The sequence below is a fragment of the Molossus molossus genome, unplaced genomic scaffold, assembly GCF_014108415.1.
Source record: "Molossus molossus isolate mMolMol1 unplaced genomic scaffold, mMolMol1.p scaffold_m16_p_5, whole genome shotgun sequence".
In the NCBI taxonomy this organism is placed as follows: domain Eukaryota; kingdom Metazoa; phylum Chordata; class Mammalia; order Chiroptera; family Molossidae; genus Molossus; species Molossus molossus.
The window spans coordinates 63,886,383-63,905,253 of record NW_023425388.1 but is presented as its reverse complement, the minus strand read 5'-3'; the positions used below and the strand labels follow the sequence as shown (position 1 = coordinate 63,905,253).

At 39.2% G+C, this 18,871-nt stretch overlaps 1 protein-coding gene across 1 annotated transcript in view; it reads right to left on the bottom strand.

The window, feature by feature from the left end:
- Positions 1–18,737, bottom strand: part of HSPBAP1 (HSPB1 associated protein 1) — a 49,897-nt gene extending 31,160 nt beyond the window's left edge. The window contains exons 1-2 of the mRNA XM_036242911.1: positions 18,540–18,737; positions 5,122–5,307 (exon numbers count right to left, since the gene is read on the bottom strand). Coding sequence (XP_036098804.1) covers positions 5,122–5,307; positions 18,540–18,603 — 250 coding nt within the window. The 5' untranslated portion in view covers positions 18,604–18,737. The remainder of the gene's footprint in view (positions 1–5,121; positions 5,308–18,539) is intronic.
- Positions 18,738–18,871: the final 134 nt, after the last annotated feature.

Here is an 18,871-nt window from a genome sequence, read left to right as displayed (position 1 = left end):
AATTTATGTATCTATGTATATGTGTATGTTCATCCTCACCTGAGGATATTATTTTCATTGATTTTTAGAGAAAGTGAAAGGGAGGGGTGGAGGGGGAGAGAGAGAGAAAAACATCGATGTGAGAGAGACACATGGATTGGTTGCCTCCCGCACGTGCCCCAAATGGGACTGGGGATCAAACCTACAACCCAGGTATGTACCCTTGACTGGGAGTTGAACCCTTGACTCTGGTGTATGGGCCAAAGCTCTAACCACTGAGCACACCAGCCAGGGCAGGAATTAATTTTTTTAGAACTCAAAAACCTGAAAGCCTACCCTGGCCGGTTTGGCTCAGCGGTTGGAGCATTAGGGTTCGGTTCCCGCTAGGGGCACGTGCCTCAGTTGCAGTTTGTCCCCGCCCCGGTTGGGGTCGTGTGGGTGGTGGCCGGTCGATGTGTCTCACACATCGATATTTCTTTCTCTTCTCTCCCTCTCGTTCTAGGCAAAAATGTCCTGGGGTGAAGATAAAAAATAAAAACAAAAACAAAAAAACCTGAAAGCCCAATAAGGAATAGTCAAAGAACAATTACCATAAAAAATATGTAAATTGCTAATACACATGAACACATGTTCAACATCACCAGCAGTCAAAGAATGTTAAACTCATGAGATACCATTTTTCACCTACCAGCAAGATTATTTTTTAAATTTATTTTTTAAATTGAATTGACTGGGGTGACATTGGTTAATGATATTATATATTATATAGGTTTCAGGTGTACAATTGTATAATACATCATCTGCATATTATATTGTGTGTTCACCACCCTAAGCAAGATTAATTTTTTAAAAAGGCTTTCTACAAAGCACTGAGCCATAGTATTAAAGACCTTTTCTTCTTTCACTCCACAAATATCTGAATGTCCAATAGGTGCTCAGTCCATGATGAGACATGGCCCTTGCCCCTACAAAGGTGAACTTTAAGGGAAGAGAGACTTTAAACAGTTCATTACTCATATAACTAGCCATGTAATTATAACTATGCTAAGTGTTCCTAAGAAATAGTAGGTGTTCTGAGATAATTTAATAATCACACATTTGGGGGTGGGAGAGGGAGATGTGGTCAGGAAAGACATCTATGAGAAAATGACATTTGAGCTAAGATCTGAAGGGAGACGAGAAATTAAGTAGGTAAAGCTGGGGTAAGGGAAAAGAGGAACAGAGAGAAGAATGGCTAGACTATAAAGGCCTTGAAGTAAGAAGCAAACCTCTGGAAACACAAAAACTGAAGAAATGCTTGTTTGGCCTAAGCTCAGGGAGAGCGGTTAAACTAATGAGACAAACACAGCTTTCTACACCAAAACAAACTTTTGACCTTTAGCCTAAGGGTAATGGGAAGCCATTTAAGGATTTAAGTAGAGAAATAAGATGGAGTTTAAAAAAAAATCTCTGGTTTCAGTATGAAGACCAGCCTAGGTGGGGAGAGCAGGGGGAACAGAGGGCCTACAGACGAGGCTTCTGAAACGATGGAGTAAGAGAGCAGGGTAACCCCTTCTCCTTCTCTAGAGAAAGAGAACCACGTTGATACTAGACACTTAGGATATAAGTCATCAAGTCACCAGACACCACTTAGGAGAGGCATTCCAAGTGACTCAGAGGGTTCTTGTATAAGAAGCTTCATGGCTCGGTTGCAGTTTGTCCCCGGCCCTGGTTGGTCGTGCGGGTGGCAGCCACTTGATGTGTCACTTCACGTCGATGTTTCTCTCTCTCTCTCCCTTCCTCTCTCTCCCTCCCACTCTATCTGTACAAAAAAAAATGGAAAAATATCCTCGGGTGAGGATAAAAAAAAAAAGAAGCTTCATGGATATTGCTGCTACTGACGATAATGGTCATATCCCTTGATTTAGTCATTATCCTTCTAGGAATTTATTCTAGAGAAATAATCACAAACTTGGACAAGATTTATTTTCAAAGTTGTTCACTACAATCTTATTTAAAACTTTTAAACTTCTAAACAATCTAAATATCAAAACAGGAGAATTTTACAAATAAATTATGATACTACCATGTAATGGAATATTAAGTAGCCATTTAGAAGTCACATTTAAGCCTGGCTGGTGCGGCTCAGTGTTTGAGCAATGACCCATGAACCAAGAGGTCGCCGGTTGGATTCCCGGTCAGGGCACATGCCCAGGTTGTGGGTCAATCCCCACTGGGGGGCATGCAGGAGGCGGCCAGCCAATGTTCTCTCTCATCGATGTTTCTATCTCTCTCTCTCTCCCTTCCTCTCTCTAAAAATCAATAAAGAAAAAAAATCATAAGTAAAAGTTACATTTAATGTCAAGAGAAGCTGCTCAGAATATGTTAAGTAGAAAAAAGCAGGCTATGAACATTAGTACATTATTTTAAAAATACAGAAAGATCTATATAGATATATGTGCATTTTGATAAGACCAAGTGTTTTAAAATTTCTTTGGATCGTCCCATTTTTTCAATGTTCTCTACAATGAGGAAGTCATATTTTTATTTTTAAATTATTTCTATTTTTTAATAACATTTGTTGAGCGTTTACTATATGTTAGGCACTGTTTTAAATGTTTTATGTATATGAACACATTTAATCATGAAAGCAATTCTATTACAGAGAAGTGACTTGCCTAAAGTCACACAGTAAGCCAAAATTTGAACCCATGCAAGATGACTCGAGCGTCAGCTCTTATACCACTACCCTATACTGCTTGTGGCAGAATTGCATTTATATGCAAAGAATAACTTTAAAAAGAACAAACAAATTATTAAGATAAGCCACAGAATGAGAGAAAGTACATATTTGCAAGTTATCTATCTGATAAGGATTTAGTATCCAGAATATATAAAGAACTCTTTCATAATTCAACAAAAAGACCAAAAAAAACCCAGAAAGCAAGAAACACCTCAGTTAGAAAATAGGCAAAGGATCTGAATAAACATTTCTCCAAAGAAGATATCCAAGTGGTCAATAAGCATACGAAAAGATGCTGGACATCATTAGTCAAGGTAAATGTATATCAAAAGCATAATAAGATAACAATTCACACCAGAATAAAAAATGGCCAGAATAAAAAATGGAGTCAGTCTTGGCAAGAATAGAGAAATTGGAACAATCATACATTGGCGTGGAAACACAAAATGGTTGAGCTGCTTTGGAAAACAGTTTGGTAGTTTCTTAGAAGGTTTAAACACACAGTTACTGTATGGCTCTAGGTATAAACCCAAGAGAAATGAAAACATATGCCCACACAAACACTGTACATAAACGTTCATAGCAGCCTTATTAATGATAGCCAAAAAGTAGAAACAACCCAATGGCCAGCAACTGATTAATGGATAAACAAAATTTGATATATACATATAAGGGAATATTATTCAGCAATAAAAATAAATGAAGTACAGATACATGCTACGACATGGATGAATCTTGAAAACATGCTATATGAGTGAAAGAAGCTACACACAAAAAGCCACAATATTGTATGATTCCTTTTATATGATGTTTCCAGAATAGTCAAATCAATAAAAACAGAAAGTAGATTAGTGATTGCCAGGAGCTGGGGGTCTGGTGGCATAGAGGGTGACTGCCTAAGGGATACTGGGCTTCTGTATGGGGCAATAAAATGTTCAAGAATAAGATAGTGGTGATGTTGCCTAACATTGTGAATATACTAAAACCCCTGTATACTTAAAATGGTGAATTTTTCATTATGTGAATTTTACCTGAATTTTGAAAAAGAACAAAATATCTTTAGTAAAAAAACAGAGAATTTGCTCACAATCACAGAGACTTTCTACTTTATCTTTCTTTTATCCTTAAGTATCAACATGAAAATGTCAAATTACTGTGCATTATCTATAAAACAGGATAACAACAGTACTATTCTAAGAGGGTTTGAAGAATATTAAGAGAGTTAATATATATGAAACACTCAGAACAGTGTCTGACACAACAGCTCTCAATAACTGTGAGCTAGTAGTAGCAGTAGTAGTAGTATTGGATTTGGAATCCAACGAGGATGGGGAAAAAATTATGTCCTATTTCTCTCTAAATTTTTGTCTTCAATGAATGGAAGATTTATTTGACTACAATCAGGAAGGAAAAAGCACAAGCTGTTTTTTATGTGGTTGCTGCTGTCTAGCATTTAATTTTATAAATACAGTAAATATTTTGGTCTGTGATTAGAATGAGATGCCAAGGAGTTTCAGGTATATTAATCTTGCTTTACCAGTCATGGGAGTACAAGGAGAGTCTAGATACCAAAAACCAAATAATTCTATAAGATCTACTAGAAGGTCAACACGAAAGAAAGAAGTTTGGAGAAGCTGGGTAATTTTCTAGCTTCATCTCAATTATTAATAGATATTCATAGAGCCACATCACAGCAATACTTAAAACACTAAAATTCTAGACTATCAAATTTACCCACATTTAAATATAAGTTAAACACACATACTGAAGCCAGACAATGGTTGTAGACTCCTGTAGACTAGAAACAGCACTATTTCTTTCCTTTAAATGAACTATTTTTAGATGTAACAATTAATTGCTTTATCTGACTATAAAGCAAAAAAAAAAAAAAATCAAACCACTGCAAGTCTTCAGGGAAGAAGAGGGAGCTCGCAAAATCTAATTGCTTAGAGAATGAAGAAAATAGCTTTACATATCAGCTGCAATAGAGGTCAGGCAGCTGATAAAGCAGAGAGATAAAATTTCAAACCAAGACTGAGCACTATAAATAGTGCCCAAAGCTATAAATAGAAGGACACATTCTACATGAGTCAAAAGTGGGAGCAACTATTAGATTAGTATTGGTCTTTTTCAGTCACATGGGAACAGAAGTAATAGCAGATTAACAAATACTTATTAAGTGCCTACCACATACATGAACAAAAACATTTTATATGAGGTTATAAACTATAGGTTATTTATTGTTAAAAAAAAGTCTTTATACAAACTCCTTTTAAAACTTCCAATAAAATATTCCCTATGTGCAAAGAGTCAAAATGAGAATTAGAAATAAAGGACTTTGTAGAGATAAAGAAACCACTGCGGGGGATGTGGAAATGCTATTGAACAGCCATTATTATTATGATTACTTGCAGTCCTACCTGTATCTGTGCTTTTCATTCCCATCCTAAATCGTATTTGCTTGCCATGAAGGACCTTGGAGAGGTGTTCAGCAGTCCAGTGCTGTGCGGGCCAGTCAAAAACCATATTACAGAAGACTGCAGGTTGCTGCAAAGACATGATAATTTCTTTGGCTTTCTCTGGCGTAAAAGGTTTGATATGTTCATCTAGGGAGAGAAATAAATAGAGCAACAGATAGATAATTATAAAGTTATTTAACATAATATGAAAAAAAATCTGGTATCGTTTTAATCACGGCAAATCTTTTTGTGTAATTACACTGCATTTACACATCACTCATTACTGTTCATATAAATATAAATATCAACCATAATTCTTTTTTTTTAAATTAATTTTATTCTACCAGTCTATTAGCTTTTTTTTTTTTTTTATCCTCACCTGAAGACATTTTTCCATTTTTTATTCAGACAGAGCAGGAGGGAGAGAGAGGAAGAGAGACAGAGAAACATCGATGTGAAAGGGACACATCGAGTGGCTGCCACCTGCACGACCCAACCAGGGCTGGGGACAAACTGCTGCCAAGGTACATGCCCTTAGCGGGAACCGAACCCGGGTTTCTGTGGACTGCAGGCTGACACTCTAACCGCTGAGCCAAACCGGCCAGGGCCAAACCATAATTCTTAAATGATATTTCTTATATTAAATTTTAAATGTTAGAAAATATTTACAATTTTCAATGTCAAATAGTTTGTTTGTTTGTTTTGTTTTAAACTTTTTTTTCCCTTTATTGATTTTAGAGAGAGAGGAAGTGAGAGGGAGAGACAAAAACATCGATGAGAGAGAACATTGATTGGCCGCCTCCTGCACGCCGCCCACCAGGGATCAGGCCCACAACCTGGAATCGAACTGGCAACCTCTTGGTACATGGGTTGACGATCAACCACTGAGCCACATTGGCCAGAGTCAAAAAGTTTTTTTAAAAAGTTTTCCAACTATTTAAATTTAAAAACAATACAATTTTTAAAAAATATTATTTCTTAAATAGAGGTGTATGCAAGAAATGCTGATACAAACTACTCTAGAACAATTAGAGTTGCTGGAGTCAGCAACAATTCTACTTGCTGTCACATGTTGATGCCACAAAAAACTACTTAATTATTAAAAATACATAAGTCAGTGGGAAAAGGGGAATTATTTTTACTGAAAGATTTAAAAGGAAAAAAAATGTGCTAGGATGAGTATCATTGTTAATCCTCGGCTTCAACTGCATCTGTAAACTGTACAGGGGCTATGCACTGAGTACTTCAATACATTTCACAGAATCATAGAATGTTAATTCTGAACAGGATAGTAAAGATTTGTATTGCTAAAGAAAAGAACAAGTTTCTCTCTCTCTTATCCTCACCCGAGCACATTTTTCCATTTTTTGTTCAGATAGAGTGGGAGGGAGAGAGAGGAAGAGAAAGAGAGAGAGAAACATCGACGTGAAAGGGACATATCGAGTGGCTGCCACCTGCACGACCCAACAAGGGCCGGGGACAAACCGCAACCAAGGTATGTGTCCTTAGCGGGAACCAAACCTGGGTCTCTCTGGACCGCAGGCCGACACTCTAACCGCTGAACAAAACCAGCCAGGGCAGTAAGTTTCTCTTTAAAGACATCTTAAGATGAAAGTTTTTTGGGAAAGGTAAAAAATGCTTCATACTCTGACCTCCAAAACGTATGATATGCTAAATCAATTAACCAGTGTATTTCAGTTACCTAATCTGTAATTACACTTAATTCAAAATAATTAAGAAAAGCTCATAAATAATCCAAATTCTCCCATCATCCAGCTTTTTCTAAACTTTCTGATAAAAGACAGAGGGATGAGGAAGGACTCATCAAGGAACTTGAATAATTTGTACTTGTCTGATGAATCTAAAGCTTGTTTTTAAAAAATGAAAATTTAAGTCAACTCCACTTCCTTTCTCAGACAAGGGCAAAAACTCAGAATCCTTTCCTAAACCCTTAGTGAAAGTGAGTAGGCTCTAAGCCTTCAGCAGTTGACATTTGAGAACAATGTATCACCTTCTACACAGTCAGGGCTTCCAAATGAGGAGGAAATCAGTGTGGATGCTTAGAGGGTAAGGATAGATAGAAGAGCTGGGGACTACATAGAGTGAGAAAGGGAAATGACACTCTTAGGTCTTGATGTAAAAAGAGCACCAACTTTTTAAAGTGACTTTTAAGTACTAAAGCGTCCTGTTAAAGAAAATAGGATGTGACGAGGAATAAAAAGAGTTTTCTTTCTTTCCTTGATATTTTTTCCCCACTTTTGACATGTATGATAAATTCACATTTAAGGTCTAAACCCATACTAGCCTATAAATACAAGGTTACCTAGCCTTCAGTGCATGAAGTCTTCCTGGACTTGTAGTGCCTAAATTCTGTGTGCATGAAAATGGACAAGCTGCATTTTTATTATATGTTTTTAAAGTTTTGCTAGATTATGTATGTAAAGCTACAATACATTCATAATACTTTCTCATTTGTGGCAAAAAAAAAAAAAAAAAAAAATAGAACTATCCTTTGAGAAACAACTGGGAAAATTAAGAAGTCTCAAAGAACCACCTACTAACCACTAACCTAGTAACTCAAGTTATAGGAATTTGCTTTCAACAAAGTAATTAATCATAAGCTATATACATATTTATATATAACATATATATATATACACATAAAATATCTACTACAAGATAAATCTAAAAATATAAACAACCTAGTGTCTAAAAGTAAAAAAATATTTACTAAATACTTTCCCCATGGTATGTACATCCATTAGCAATAAAAATGAGGGCTATGTAGCCCTGGCCAGTGCAGCTCAGTGGTTGGACCACTGGCCGGTACACCAAAGGGTCTTGGATTCGATTTCCGGTCAAGGGCAGGTACATGGGTTGCAGGTTCAATCCCCAGTGTGGGAGGCAACTAATCAATGTGTCTCTCTCAGACTGATGTTTCTTTCTCTCTCTCTAAAAGTTGATGGAAAGAATATCCTTGGGTGAGGATTAACAAAAATAAAAAATGAGGGCTATGTAGAAATGTAGGGACTGGAATTAACTCAGAGAGCTATTACATTAGCCAAGTGAGAAGTGTGATAATAAGGCCTTGAACAAGGTGTGGCAGTAAGGAAGGCAGAGATGGTAAAGATGAAGAAATCTGCCACATACTTTTATATACATTAAAATAAAAATGCACATGTGAGACCTGGCCAGTTTGGCTCAGCAGTTGAGTGTCAACCCTTGAACCAAAGAGTCGTGGGTTCGATTTCCAGTCAAAGGCACGTACCTCAGTTGTGGGTTCAATCCCCAGCCGGGTCAGGATCATTCAGGAGGTAACTAATGGATTTGTCTTTTTCACATCAATGTTTCTCTTTCTTTCTCTCTCTCTCCAATGCCCTCCACCTCCCTCCCACTCTATCTAAAAAAAAGGAAAAATATCCTTGGATAAGGATAAAAAAAAATGCACATGTGATCCTCTAAGAAACCTGTAAAACACAGCTAGAAAAGGTATTTTATTACCACACAATCCAAAGGAAGAAATAGAAGCTCATATGTCAAAGGTCAATACCCAGGTGACTAACTTAAACTATAGGTCACATACTCTGATTCTAAGTCCAGGCCCCTTTCCACTTCACAATCCTGCTTCCAGAGAATTAAAACGGAGGGACTAACACTAGCATCAGAAATTCAGGAGAGATAATATAAGCTGAAAGGATGCCAGGAAAGTTTTAGATGGATTCATAGATCCACATGTGCTGTTAAGGAGGGAGGAATGTTTTGGTTTGTGCATATGTATGGGTGTGTGTTAGGTGACGCATTAATACCTGTAGAAGAGACTGCTGGTTGCCTAACTTACCCAATACCCATTCTCTTCTTCTTTACTAACAGAACTTTAGGCAATGGGAATAGCTGTAAAATTATGTTTCTTAGACTCCTTTGCAGATAGGAGCGGTCATAGATTTATCTGGAAATTGCTGAGTAAGCCTTTTTGCCCTTACCCTCCTCTCCTATCTTTGGCCTGGAAAACAGACATAATGGTTAGCCATCTTGAGAGATAAAAGAAAGGCCCAGGAAACTGCAACCTCAGCTGAAATAATGCAAAGATGTGTATCTTTGTGCCACTGAGCCAACACCAGCAAAATTCTACTTCCTAAATCCTTTCACATAAAAGAAAGTTAACTCTTACAGTCAAAACTGCTATTAGTTCATAACTGGTATAACACCTAGCCTTCTGAGGCTATCCTTTTCAAGGACAACGATATTCTCCCTGTTAAAAACAAGAGAACAGGCTCCAAATAGAGGTACTTATGTTAAGCTCCAAGTCACCAGTCTGAGACTTAATTACAGTTTTGGCCTCTCCTAGAAATGGAATGTTAAACAATCAAGAATCACCTGGTCAGCACAAGTGAGGTAATCTGTTCGATAGACCATGACATACTCTAAAGGAAAATGACCTTGCCACAACCAACCCACTTTTTGCTAGTATAACTTCCTTGTTCCTCTCCCTTGTGCCTATAAAAGTCTTTCATTTTGTACAGCTCTTCAAAGCTCCTTTTTATATGCTAGATGGGATGCTGCCTGATTTATGAATCGTTGAATAAAGCCAATAAGATCTTTACATTTAATCAGTTGATTTTTTAAAAATATCTCTATGAAGTGCTCAGTGGCTTAAGTTGGATGAATCATGGCTAGTTTAACCCACTTTAGCAATCCATCAGTTCTAAGGTTGTAAAATATTCAAGCTTTGAACATTTGACTTCTAGAAATTTAAAGGGCAGAGATAAACAGAAGCACCAATCCTTTTGGGATTGGGGATTTATTTATTCTGCTTATCTTAAATCAGAGCTAACAGATCATATAGCTTTAAAAGATACCAAAACATGACTAGTGTTTTGATAGAATAGCTTCAAAGTAAATAAGTATTTTTTTCTCTAACATAATGTTAAAAACTATTTAATATGCTCTAACAATCCCAGATATTATTTAATAGGAGACTCTAAAACCAAAGCACCTGGCCCAGTGATAGGAATATATTAAATGTTCAAATATTTGCTAAATGAATTGTAAGTGCTATAAAACATATATAGTATAGAGCAGTAGGATGCTCATCATAATAGGAAATTAACATATTTACATAATTTCTTTTCTTTTTTTTTTATCCTCACCTGAGGACATTTTTTCTATTTTTTGTTCAGATAGAGTGTGGGAGGGAGAGAGAGAGAGAGAAACATCGACGTGAAAGGGACACGTCGAGTGGTTGCCACCCACATGACCCAACCAGGGCCAGGGACAAACTGCAACCGAGGTACATGCCCTTAGCGGGAACCGAACCCGGGTCTCTCAGGACCGCAGGCCGACGCTCTAACCGCTGAGCCAAACCGGCCAGGGCCATATTTACATAATTTCAAGCCTATCAGTAAAATAAAACAATCAACTGCTTGTGAGATAAAACTAATTTAGTTTCTGGTAGTTTAATCAACAATGAACAAGGCCATTAAATTAAATTTAATTGTTATAATTTCCTTTAAAGTCTTTAAAGGATAAGTGTATTTAAGTCTAAAATTGCAGGAAGCAGCAATGTCTAATTAGATGACTTAGAAACTGCTGAAAAAATAATTAGTGATTCTATGCGTGGTACAACAGTCTCTTCTCCCTCTAAGTGTAGCATGTGATTCAGACAATTTATTATAGCTTGGTTAATAACTAATTCTTTGGAGATAGTGAAACACCATCGAAAAGCAAATTGCCTTTTTCTCAGTAATTTTTTCTTTAGTTAATACAAAGTACAAGATAATTTGAAATCTAATTTCTCTGAATTTGCTAGCAATCTGGCTTCAATTAATATCTGGTGTGGACTTATATCTGAGATTTAGAATTCAGGACAAGAATAAGGAAAATATACCAAGTTGTGGAGGACAGACTGTTCCATTATGTGACCACTGCAGGACCTAAGAGCTGGACATGGGCCAGAACAGAGATTGTTTACCACAAATCCCCCTTAAAGATGGTCTGATTGTAATCCATGTACATTTTGAAATAAATCAGCATCTCTCCCATGCCTCCCACTAGGTGCTGGTTCCTAGAACAGGCCATTGTCCTAAGCATGTAATTTTTTTGTACCTGGTAGCATTTGCGTACTAGTATTTACAATATCCCCTCTTTATATTATATAATTCTTTGATGCCTGCCAAGAGGTGGGGGGGAACCATTTATCCTGCAGTCGCCCAAGATATTCCTCACATGTAATTTTCCCTTAATAATCTCTACTAATTACCATACTGGAGTGGCCAGCCTCTTTCTTCAGTCTTTTCTTGTCCTCTGCTTACCGAGGTAGATTTTTAGTCTGGGGACCTTCCCCTGGGTCTGTGTGTACTAACACAAGTTTCAAAATACTCTCCTAATACATATATATATATTTTTAATCCTCACCCGAGGACATTTTTTCCATATTTTGTTCAGATAGGGTGAGAGGAAGAGAGAGAGAGAGAAATATCGACATGAAAGGGACACATCGAGTGGTTGCCACCTGCATGACCCAACCAGGGCCGTGGACAAACTGCAACTGAGGTACATGCCCTTAGCAGGAACCGAACCCGGGTCTCGCTGGACCGCAGGCCAACACTCTAACCGCTGAGCAAAACCGACCAGGGCTTAATAGAATATAACAAAGACTAAGATCCTAAAATTAAAATTAACTTACAGCTCATGCCATGTATAATTTTAATAACTATTAAATTTAATAGTTTTCAATCTTATTCAAAAACTTTCAGAAGGTAACATAAGAGTAAGTCAAAAGTTACAATACAGAGACTCACCATAGTGATAGAGCATGAATAAAAAATTAGCATGGGAGATCTGGGTGGTTTGGCTCAGAGGTTAGAGTGTTGACTCACAGACCAATGAGTCGTGGGTTCGAGTCCAGTCAAGTGCATGTACCTTGGTTGTGGTTTGTCTCCGGCCCTGGTTGGGGTCATGTAGGAGGCAACCAGTCGATGTGTCCCTCACATGGATGCTTCTCTTCCTCCCACTCTCTCTCGCTCTCTCTCCCTCCCAGTCTATCTGAACAAAAACGGAAAAATATCCTCAGGTGAGGATTTAAAAAAAAAATGGCATGAGGAGCTATTATATTTCTAAATATATACATATAAACCTAAGTAAATCATTTGAATTTCAAGGTCTAGAAGGTAGTGCCACTGAAGACTCCACAGACAGAAATGTTGAGGCTGTTATGTTGAGTCCGTACAACCCCGGAATGAGATATTTCCTTGGGCAGACCTGGAAAAAGTTAGAAAGAATACATCCTTCTCTTCATAAAGGTATAAACCTAGCTATAACTAAAACAATGAGAGCCCAACAGAAAGAAATATAATAACCTCAGTCTGAAAGACAGAATCAGATTCAAAGAATGACAAGAATTTTAAATTTCACTTAATGCTTTAATCAATGTGTGATCCTGGAAGTAACATCTCAAACTCAGAATTCAAGTTGATTCTTAACAAAGTAGTTTTATATTTGATTGTTTAGGATTATTTCTTAGATTAATTTTAGATTTACAAAAAAATTAAGAGGAAAGTATAGAGATTTCACACATATCCCATCCACTCACACATGCGTGCCCCGCCCTCCACATTATCAACATCATTCACCAGAATGGTACATTTTTACCAGGGATGAAGCTAAATTGATCACATTTCCCCCCTCCTTAGGACTTCTAGATTAAGAATCACCAGTTTCCTCAAAAAGCTAAATATGGAATTATATGACTCAAAAATTCCATGCTTAGAAAAATGACCAAGGGAACTGAAAACACATGCTCATACAAAAACCTACATATGAATGTTCATAGCAGCATTAGTCATAATAGCCCAAAAGTGAAAACCCATCAGTTGATAAATAGTTCATCAATGATGAACAGATAAACAAATGTGGTATATTCATACTATGTATGGAACATTATTCAACCATAAAAAGGAATGAAGGACTTCCGGTCAAGGTGGCGGCGTAGGTAAACGCGGTATCGCGTCCTCCCACAACCACATCAAAGTTACAACTAAACTACAGAACAACCATCATTCAAAACCGCCTCAAATCAAGCTGAATGGAAGTCCTACAACTACGGAATTAAAGCAGCAGCCACATCCAGACTGGTAGGAGGGGCAGCGGCGCGGAGGCGCGAGGTTGCGAGACGGGCTGGTCCCACACCCACGTGTGGCGGATAAAAAACAGGAGGATACCTCGGCTGGGAAGGCCCTTCCTGAGGACTGAGGGATCCCTGTCCCACACCAGGTGCCCCGCTCAGGGTTCCAGTGCCAGGAAGAGAAGTCCCCATAACTTCTGGCTGGAAAAACCAGCGGGACCTGAGGCTCAGGGAAGCTGAAGCGGCTGGAGCCCCAGGCAGCTCTTTAAAGGGCCCAAGCACGAACTTATTGGACTCTCTCCCTCTAAGCTTGGAGGGGAGGCAGCTTGAGGGGCATCAGAGACATACAGGGAAGACCTGAGCTATTTGGCACTGGAGTGAGGGCTGGAGAGGGGGCTTTCTCCAGGACAAACGTGCTGTCAGAGGCCTTTGTTCCTTTGGTGAGCCCTTCCCTGGGTCGGCAGACAGCTGCCATATCTGGGACTCCAGCAACCTGGCTCACACTGGTAGCCCCGCCCTGGTGACACCCTGAGGCCCCGCCCCACCCCACCCAACTGTCAGACCCACCCGAGCTGTTGCCACTTGCTTAGCTATAGGATTGGCCTGTTTTGGATCCTGCTTCAGATTTTTCCTAAATTCTCTCAAACGAGCAGCATCTGGTCTCAGCTAGCCCCATACCTCGTGTTAAGTAATACACAGAAACAAACACAGAGAGGCAGCCAAAATGAGGAGACAAAGAAACAGGTCCCAAATGAAAGAACAGAACAAAACCCCAAGAAAAGAACTAAGCCAAATGGAGATGAGCAACCTAACAGATGCTGAGTTCAAAATACTGCTTATAAGGATGCTCAATGAACTCAGTGAGGGCCTCAAAAGCATAAAAAAGGACCAGTCAGAAATTATGGATGCACAGTCAGAATTGAAGGAGGCATTAACTGAAATAAAGAATAATTTACACAGATTCAATAGTAGCGTACGTAAATCCAAGAAGCAAACCATCAATTTGGAATATAAGGAAGCAAAAAACGCCCAATCAGAACAGCAAAAAGAAAAAAGAATCCAAAAATATGAGGATAGTGTAAGGAGCCTCTGGGACAACTTCAAGCGTGCCAACATTCGCATCTTGGGGGTGCCGGAAGAAGAGAGAGAACAAGAAATCGAAAACCTGTTTGAAACAATAATGGCAGAAAACTTCCCTAACTTGGTGAAGGAAACAGACATACAAGTCCAGGAAGCACAGAGAGTTCCAAACAAGATGAACCCCAAGAGGCCCACACTAAGACACATCATCATCAAAATGCAAAAGGTTCAAGACAAAGAGAGAATCTTAAAAGCAGCAAGAGAAAGGCAGCTAGTTACCTACAAGGGAGTTCCCATAAGGCTGTCAGCTGATTTCTTAAAAGAAACTTTGCAGGCCAGAAGGGAGTGGCAAGAAATATTCAGAATAATGAAAAGCAAGAACCTACAACCAAGATTACTCTATCCTGCAAAGCTGTCATTTAGAATCGATGGCCATATAAAGACTTTCCCAGACAAGAAAAAGTTAAAGAAGTTCATCACCACCAAACCGTTATTATATGAAATGATGAAGGGTCTTTTTGAAGAAAAAGATAAAATATATGAACAAACAAAATGGCAATGAATACATATCTATCAACAATGGACTCTACAAACAAAATGAACAGGTAGAACAGAAACAATCTCATAGATACAGAGAACATTTTGTTGGTTGCCAGATGGGAGGGGGGTTGGGGGAATGGGTGAAAAAGGTGAAGAGATTAAGAAGTACAAATTCATTGCTAGACTGACAAACCTCAAAGGGAAAGGGGTGGTGGGGTGGTGGGAAGAAATAAACCAAAGAACTTATATGCATAACCAATGGACACAGACAATAGTGTGGAAAAAGGCGGGAGGGGGGCAGGAGGGGGTCAATGGAGGAAAAATGTGGAACATCTGTAATACATTCAACAATAAAGATTCAAAAAATAAATAAAATTAAATTTAAAAAAAATGAAGTACCGATACATGTCACAACACAGAAGGACCTTGAAAACATTACACTATGTGAGACACAAAGGCCTCATATGATTCCATTTATATGAAATGTCCAGAACAGGCAAATTCATAGAGACAGAGTAGATTAGTAATTGCCAGGAGCTGGAAAGAGGGATGAATGGGAAATGACTGCAATAGGTACCAGGTTTCTTTTGGGTATGATGAAAATGTTCTGGAGTGATGTGATAGCTGCACAACTTTGTGAAAATACGAAAAACCAGTGACCTGTACACTTTGAAAGGATGAATTTATGGTATGTAAATACCATAAAAAATAAAAAGCTCTTCTTCCCTTGCTGCATATTTGACATTTTTGGTAGCATCTTTCCAAAACTAAACTCTATGCATTCACATTAAAATTCAATAGTACTCTCCCAACCACCTCCTTTTTTCTTCAGTTTCCTAATTTATATGTCATTTCTCAGGCTGAAGATTTTCAGATATCTCTTATTTTCTCTCAATTTCAACATCAGTCACCCATGACAGCATTTTCTGAAACTAACTGGGATTAAGTACTTTGTTCTTCAGTCTTTCTCCCTTAAATCTATGCTCCACCCTTCAACCAGAGTGATCTTCCTGAAATAATGATCAAGTTACTCTCTTCCTAAGCTCTTCAAAAGCTTCCCACTGTCATAAAGTCCAGATTCCTTAACTGGATATAAGGTGCCCTCTAGGGTCCCTTTTCTCTCACCACTCCTTATACCAACTTCTTTCAGTTCCTGGACCAGGCCAAACTCTTTCTCCTCTTGCCTCTGGACTTCGCATAGGCTTCTCTTATTCATTCCTTCAACAAATATGTATTAAGTGCCCACTATGCCTGGCATTGTAATTGCTGCTTGTGGTCTTGCCCTCAAGGTACTTACAGTCTAATGGAAGAAACAATACAAACAATTACAAAGTGTGAAAAGTGAAATGAGGGAAGAAGCATGTTGTATTATAGAACATTTAGGGTTAGGGGTCGTGGAATACCACGAAGTGTTTTAAATAGGTTGTTCTGGTAAGATCTCAGGTGGTGACATACTCTGAAACCTGAAGATTAAGGAACCAGCCATGTGAAAAGTAGGTAAGAGTAAGGGGGTGAGTGACAAGAGACATTCCTGGAGAGCACAGACCAAGATATCTGTTTTTCTTAGGTTTTTTTTTTTGAGCTTTAAACCGCACTTTAATTTCCAATTAACTGTAACTTACTGGAGATTTTTGTAGATAATGGTTAGGAGTTTGGATTTTATTCAAAGTTTTAAGTGTAACGGAATTCACTGAAGAATTTCAAATAAGAAAGTGTCACTTTTTGCTGCTAAACAGAGAAGGGACTAGAGGGGTACAAGATGGGAAACAGGGACACATGGCCTGAAAATATAGTAGTGGTTTCGGTGAGAAATATGGATGATCTGGACAAGGGTTTGATAGTGAAGGAGGAAAAAATTGATAGACTAGATGCAGAATTGACCTGACTTACAAAGAAGTCATCAGTTGAAAATGAGAAAGAGCCCTGGCCAGTTTGGCCCAGCAGTTAGAACGTTGGTCCGCAAACCAGAGTCCTGGGTTCAGTTCCTGCTAAGGGCACATACTTCGGTTGCAGTTTGTCCCTGGCCCTGGTTGGGGCATGCAGGTGGCAACCAGTTGATGTGTCTCTCTCATCTCTCACATAGATGTTTCCTTCTCTCTCTCTTCCTCCCACTCTGTCTAAAGATGAATGCAAAAAAAGAAAATGAGAAAGAGATGAGAGTATGTAGAAAGTTTAGGGAATTGTCATTAGAAAAAAGAAAGTAGGCTTACCACAGAAACAGGATAAGAAGGATCTCAGGCCCATGCTGAGTGAATATTCAAGAGGTTGACCATTTTCATTTCATAGTGTTATCAATTTGTCCAGGAGTTTTTCCAGCAAAGTTCAGCCATACAGATGCAGGTGCAAAGAGGGCAAAAAAAGGGTTCATCCAGAGTATGGGTTTTGCCAGAAAAATAAAAGGCAGGGAGGGACCAGAATTAGAGCTTTTTTTTTCCCGTTTTTTAAAAATCTTTACCTGAGGATATTGTTCCATTTAAATAGAGTGGGAGGGAGGGTGAGAGGAAGAGGGAGAGACATGAGAGAGACACATAGACTGGTTGACTCCCGCAGGACCCCAACTAGGGCTGGGGGAGAAACCGCAGCAGAGACATGTGCCCTTGATCGGAATCCAACCCAGGACTCACTGGTCCACGGGCGACACTCTAACTGCTGAGCCAAACTGGCCAGGGAGAGATAGTGTATTTTCAAGGGAGAGAACATAATGATAAACTATGATATGCACTCTATTAGATAAGGGGGATACAGATGGGCAGAAAATTGAAGGATCAATGAACTGGAGGTACAGATGAAGTTCAAGAATTGTCTCTTTGGGGTACGCAAGCGAGTTACAAAGGCAGGAGCTTGTAGTCACATAGAAGGTAATAATTTGTTTCTTCTACTTGGCAAACATCTTGCTCTCCAATCATATCCATCCTGTACTTTCCTGTTGTATTCCAATGACTCCCCATTACTACTACCTGAGTTTGTCACTATCTCACCCAATCATAAAGGCCCATCTCAAACTATTCCCATTTTGAAGCATTTGTTTTCCCCACTGGGATCTCTCCTGGTGACAGACCTCACCCAGGGTGTACTGATAATATTCCCATTACCACATACATTAGTCATTCTTTTTCCTTTCTATACCTCTTTACTCAATTGGGAAAAAGCACTGTTATAAACAATCTCTGGATCCTGTGGCAGTCCCCATAACAGTACCAGGAACCGAGCAATCATTCAATAAATGCTAACAGGGGTCTCAGTCTCCTGGGCTTCCAAACCTCACCTGTTCTTTAAAGCAAAAATCCACCGAAATCAAACAAAAGCTCATAATCTCTGTTCACAAAGGTCGGAGACATCTCCATTTACCTCAAGGAGGGGCTCTAATTTCAATCCACTGTAACATTCAAAACACCATCATGCATACAACAGCCCTGGTAGGATGCGGGAATGTAGGGCCTGCGGGAGAATCCAAAACCTGGATGCCACCACCACTTGAGAAAAGCCACGTTTACTAGAAAACAAATACTTTTCCTCACAGCTTAATGCACAGCCAGAGAGACCTGGGACAGAAGCTAGACCAAACGGCCACATGAGAGGTGCCAAGAGAGTCAGCTGTCACAGGGTTGTACTTATGGCCTGACCTCAGCCTGGCACCTACCTTCCTTCTCTCCAGTTCCAGCTGCAGGGCCCGTATCAGTGGTCGTCCCCGGGCCTGCCGCCATGGTTAGCACGACTCCAGCTCCGTCCGAAACCCAAGAGTGGAGTGGAGCGTGAGTGGGGTCCGAGGACGGCCAGGACTCGGGCTCTGAAACCGACACAATGAAAGTAGACGCAACCGTTGCTACCCGAGTCTTTCGGAAGCGACGCTCGCGTGAAAGTCATGTGACGGACGCTGGGCGGGGCTACGCAGGGTTTGTTTTGATTCAGCTGTTGTAATGCAGGCACGTGGTCTCTGTTGTGGCTTTTTTTTTCTTCCCCAGACTTTACCCT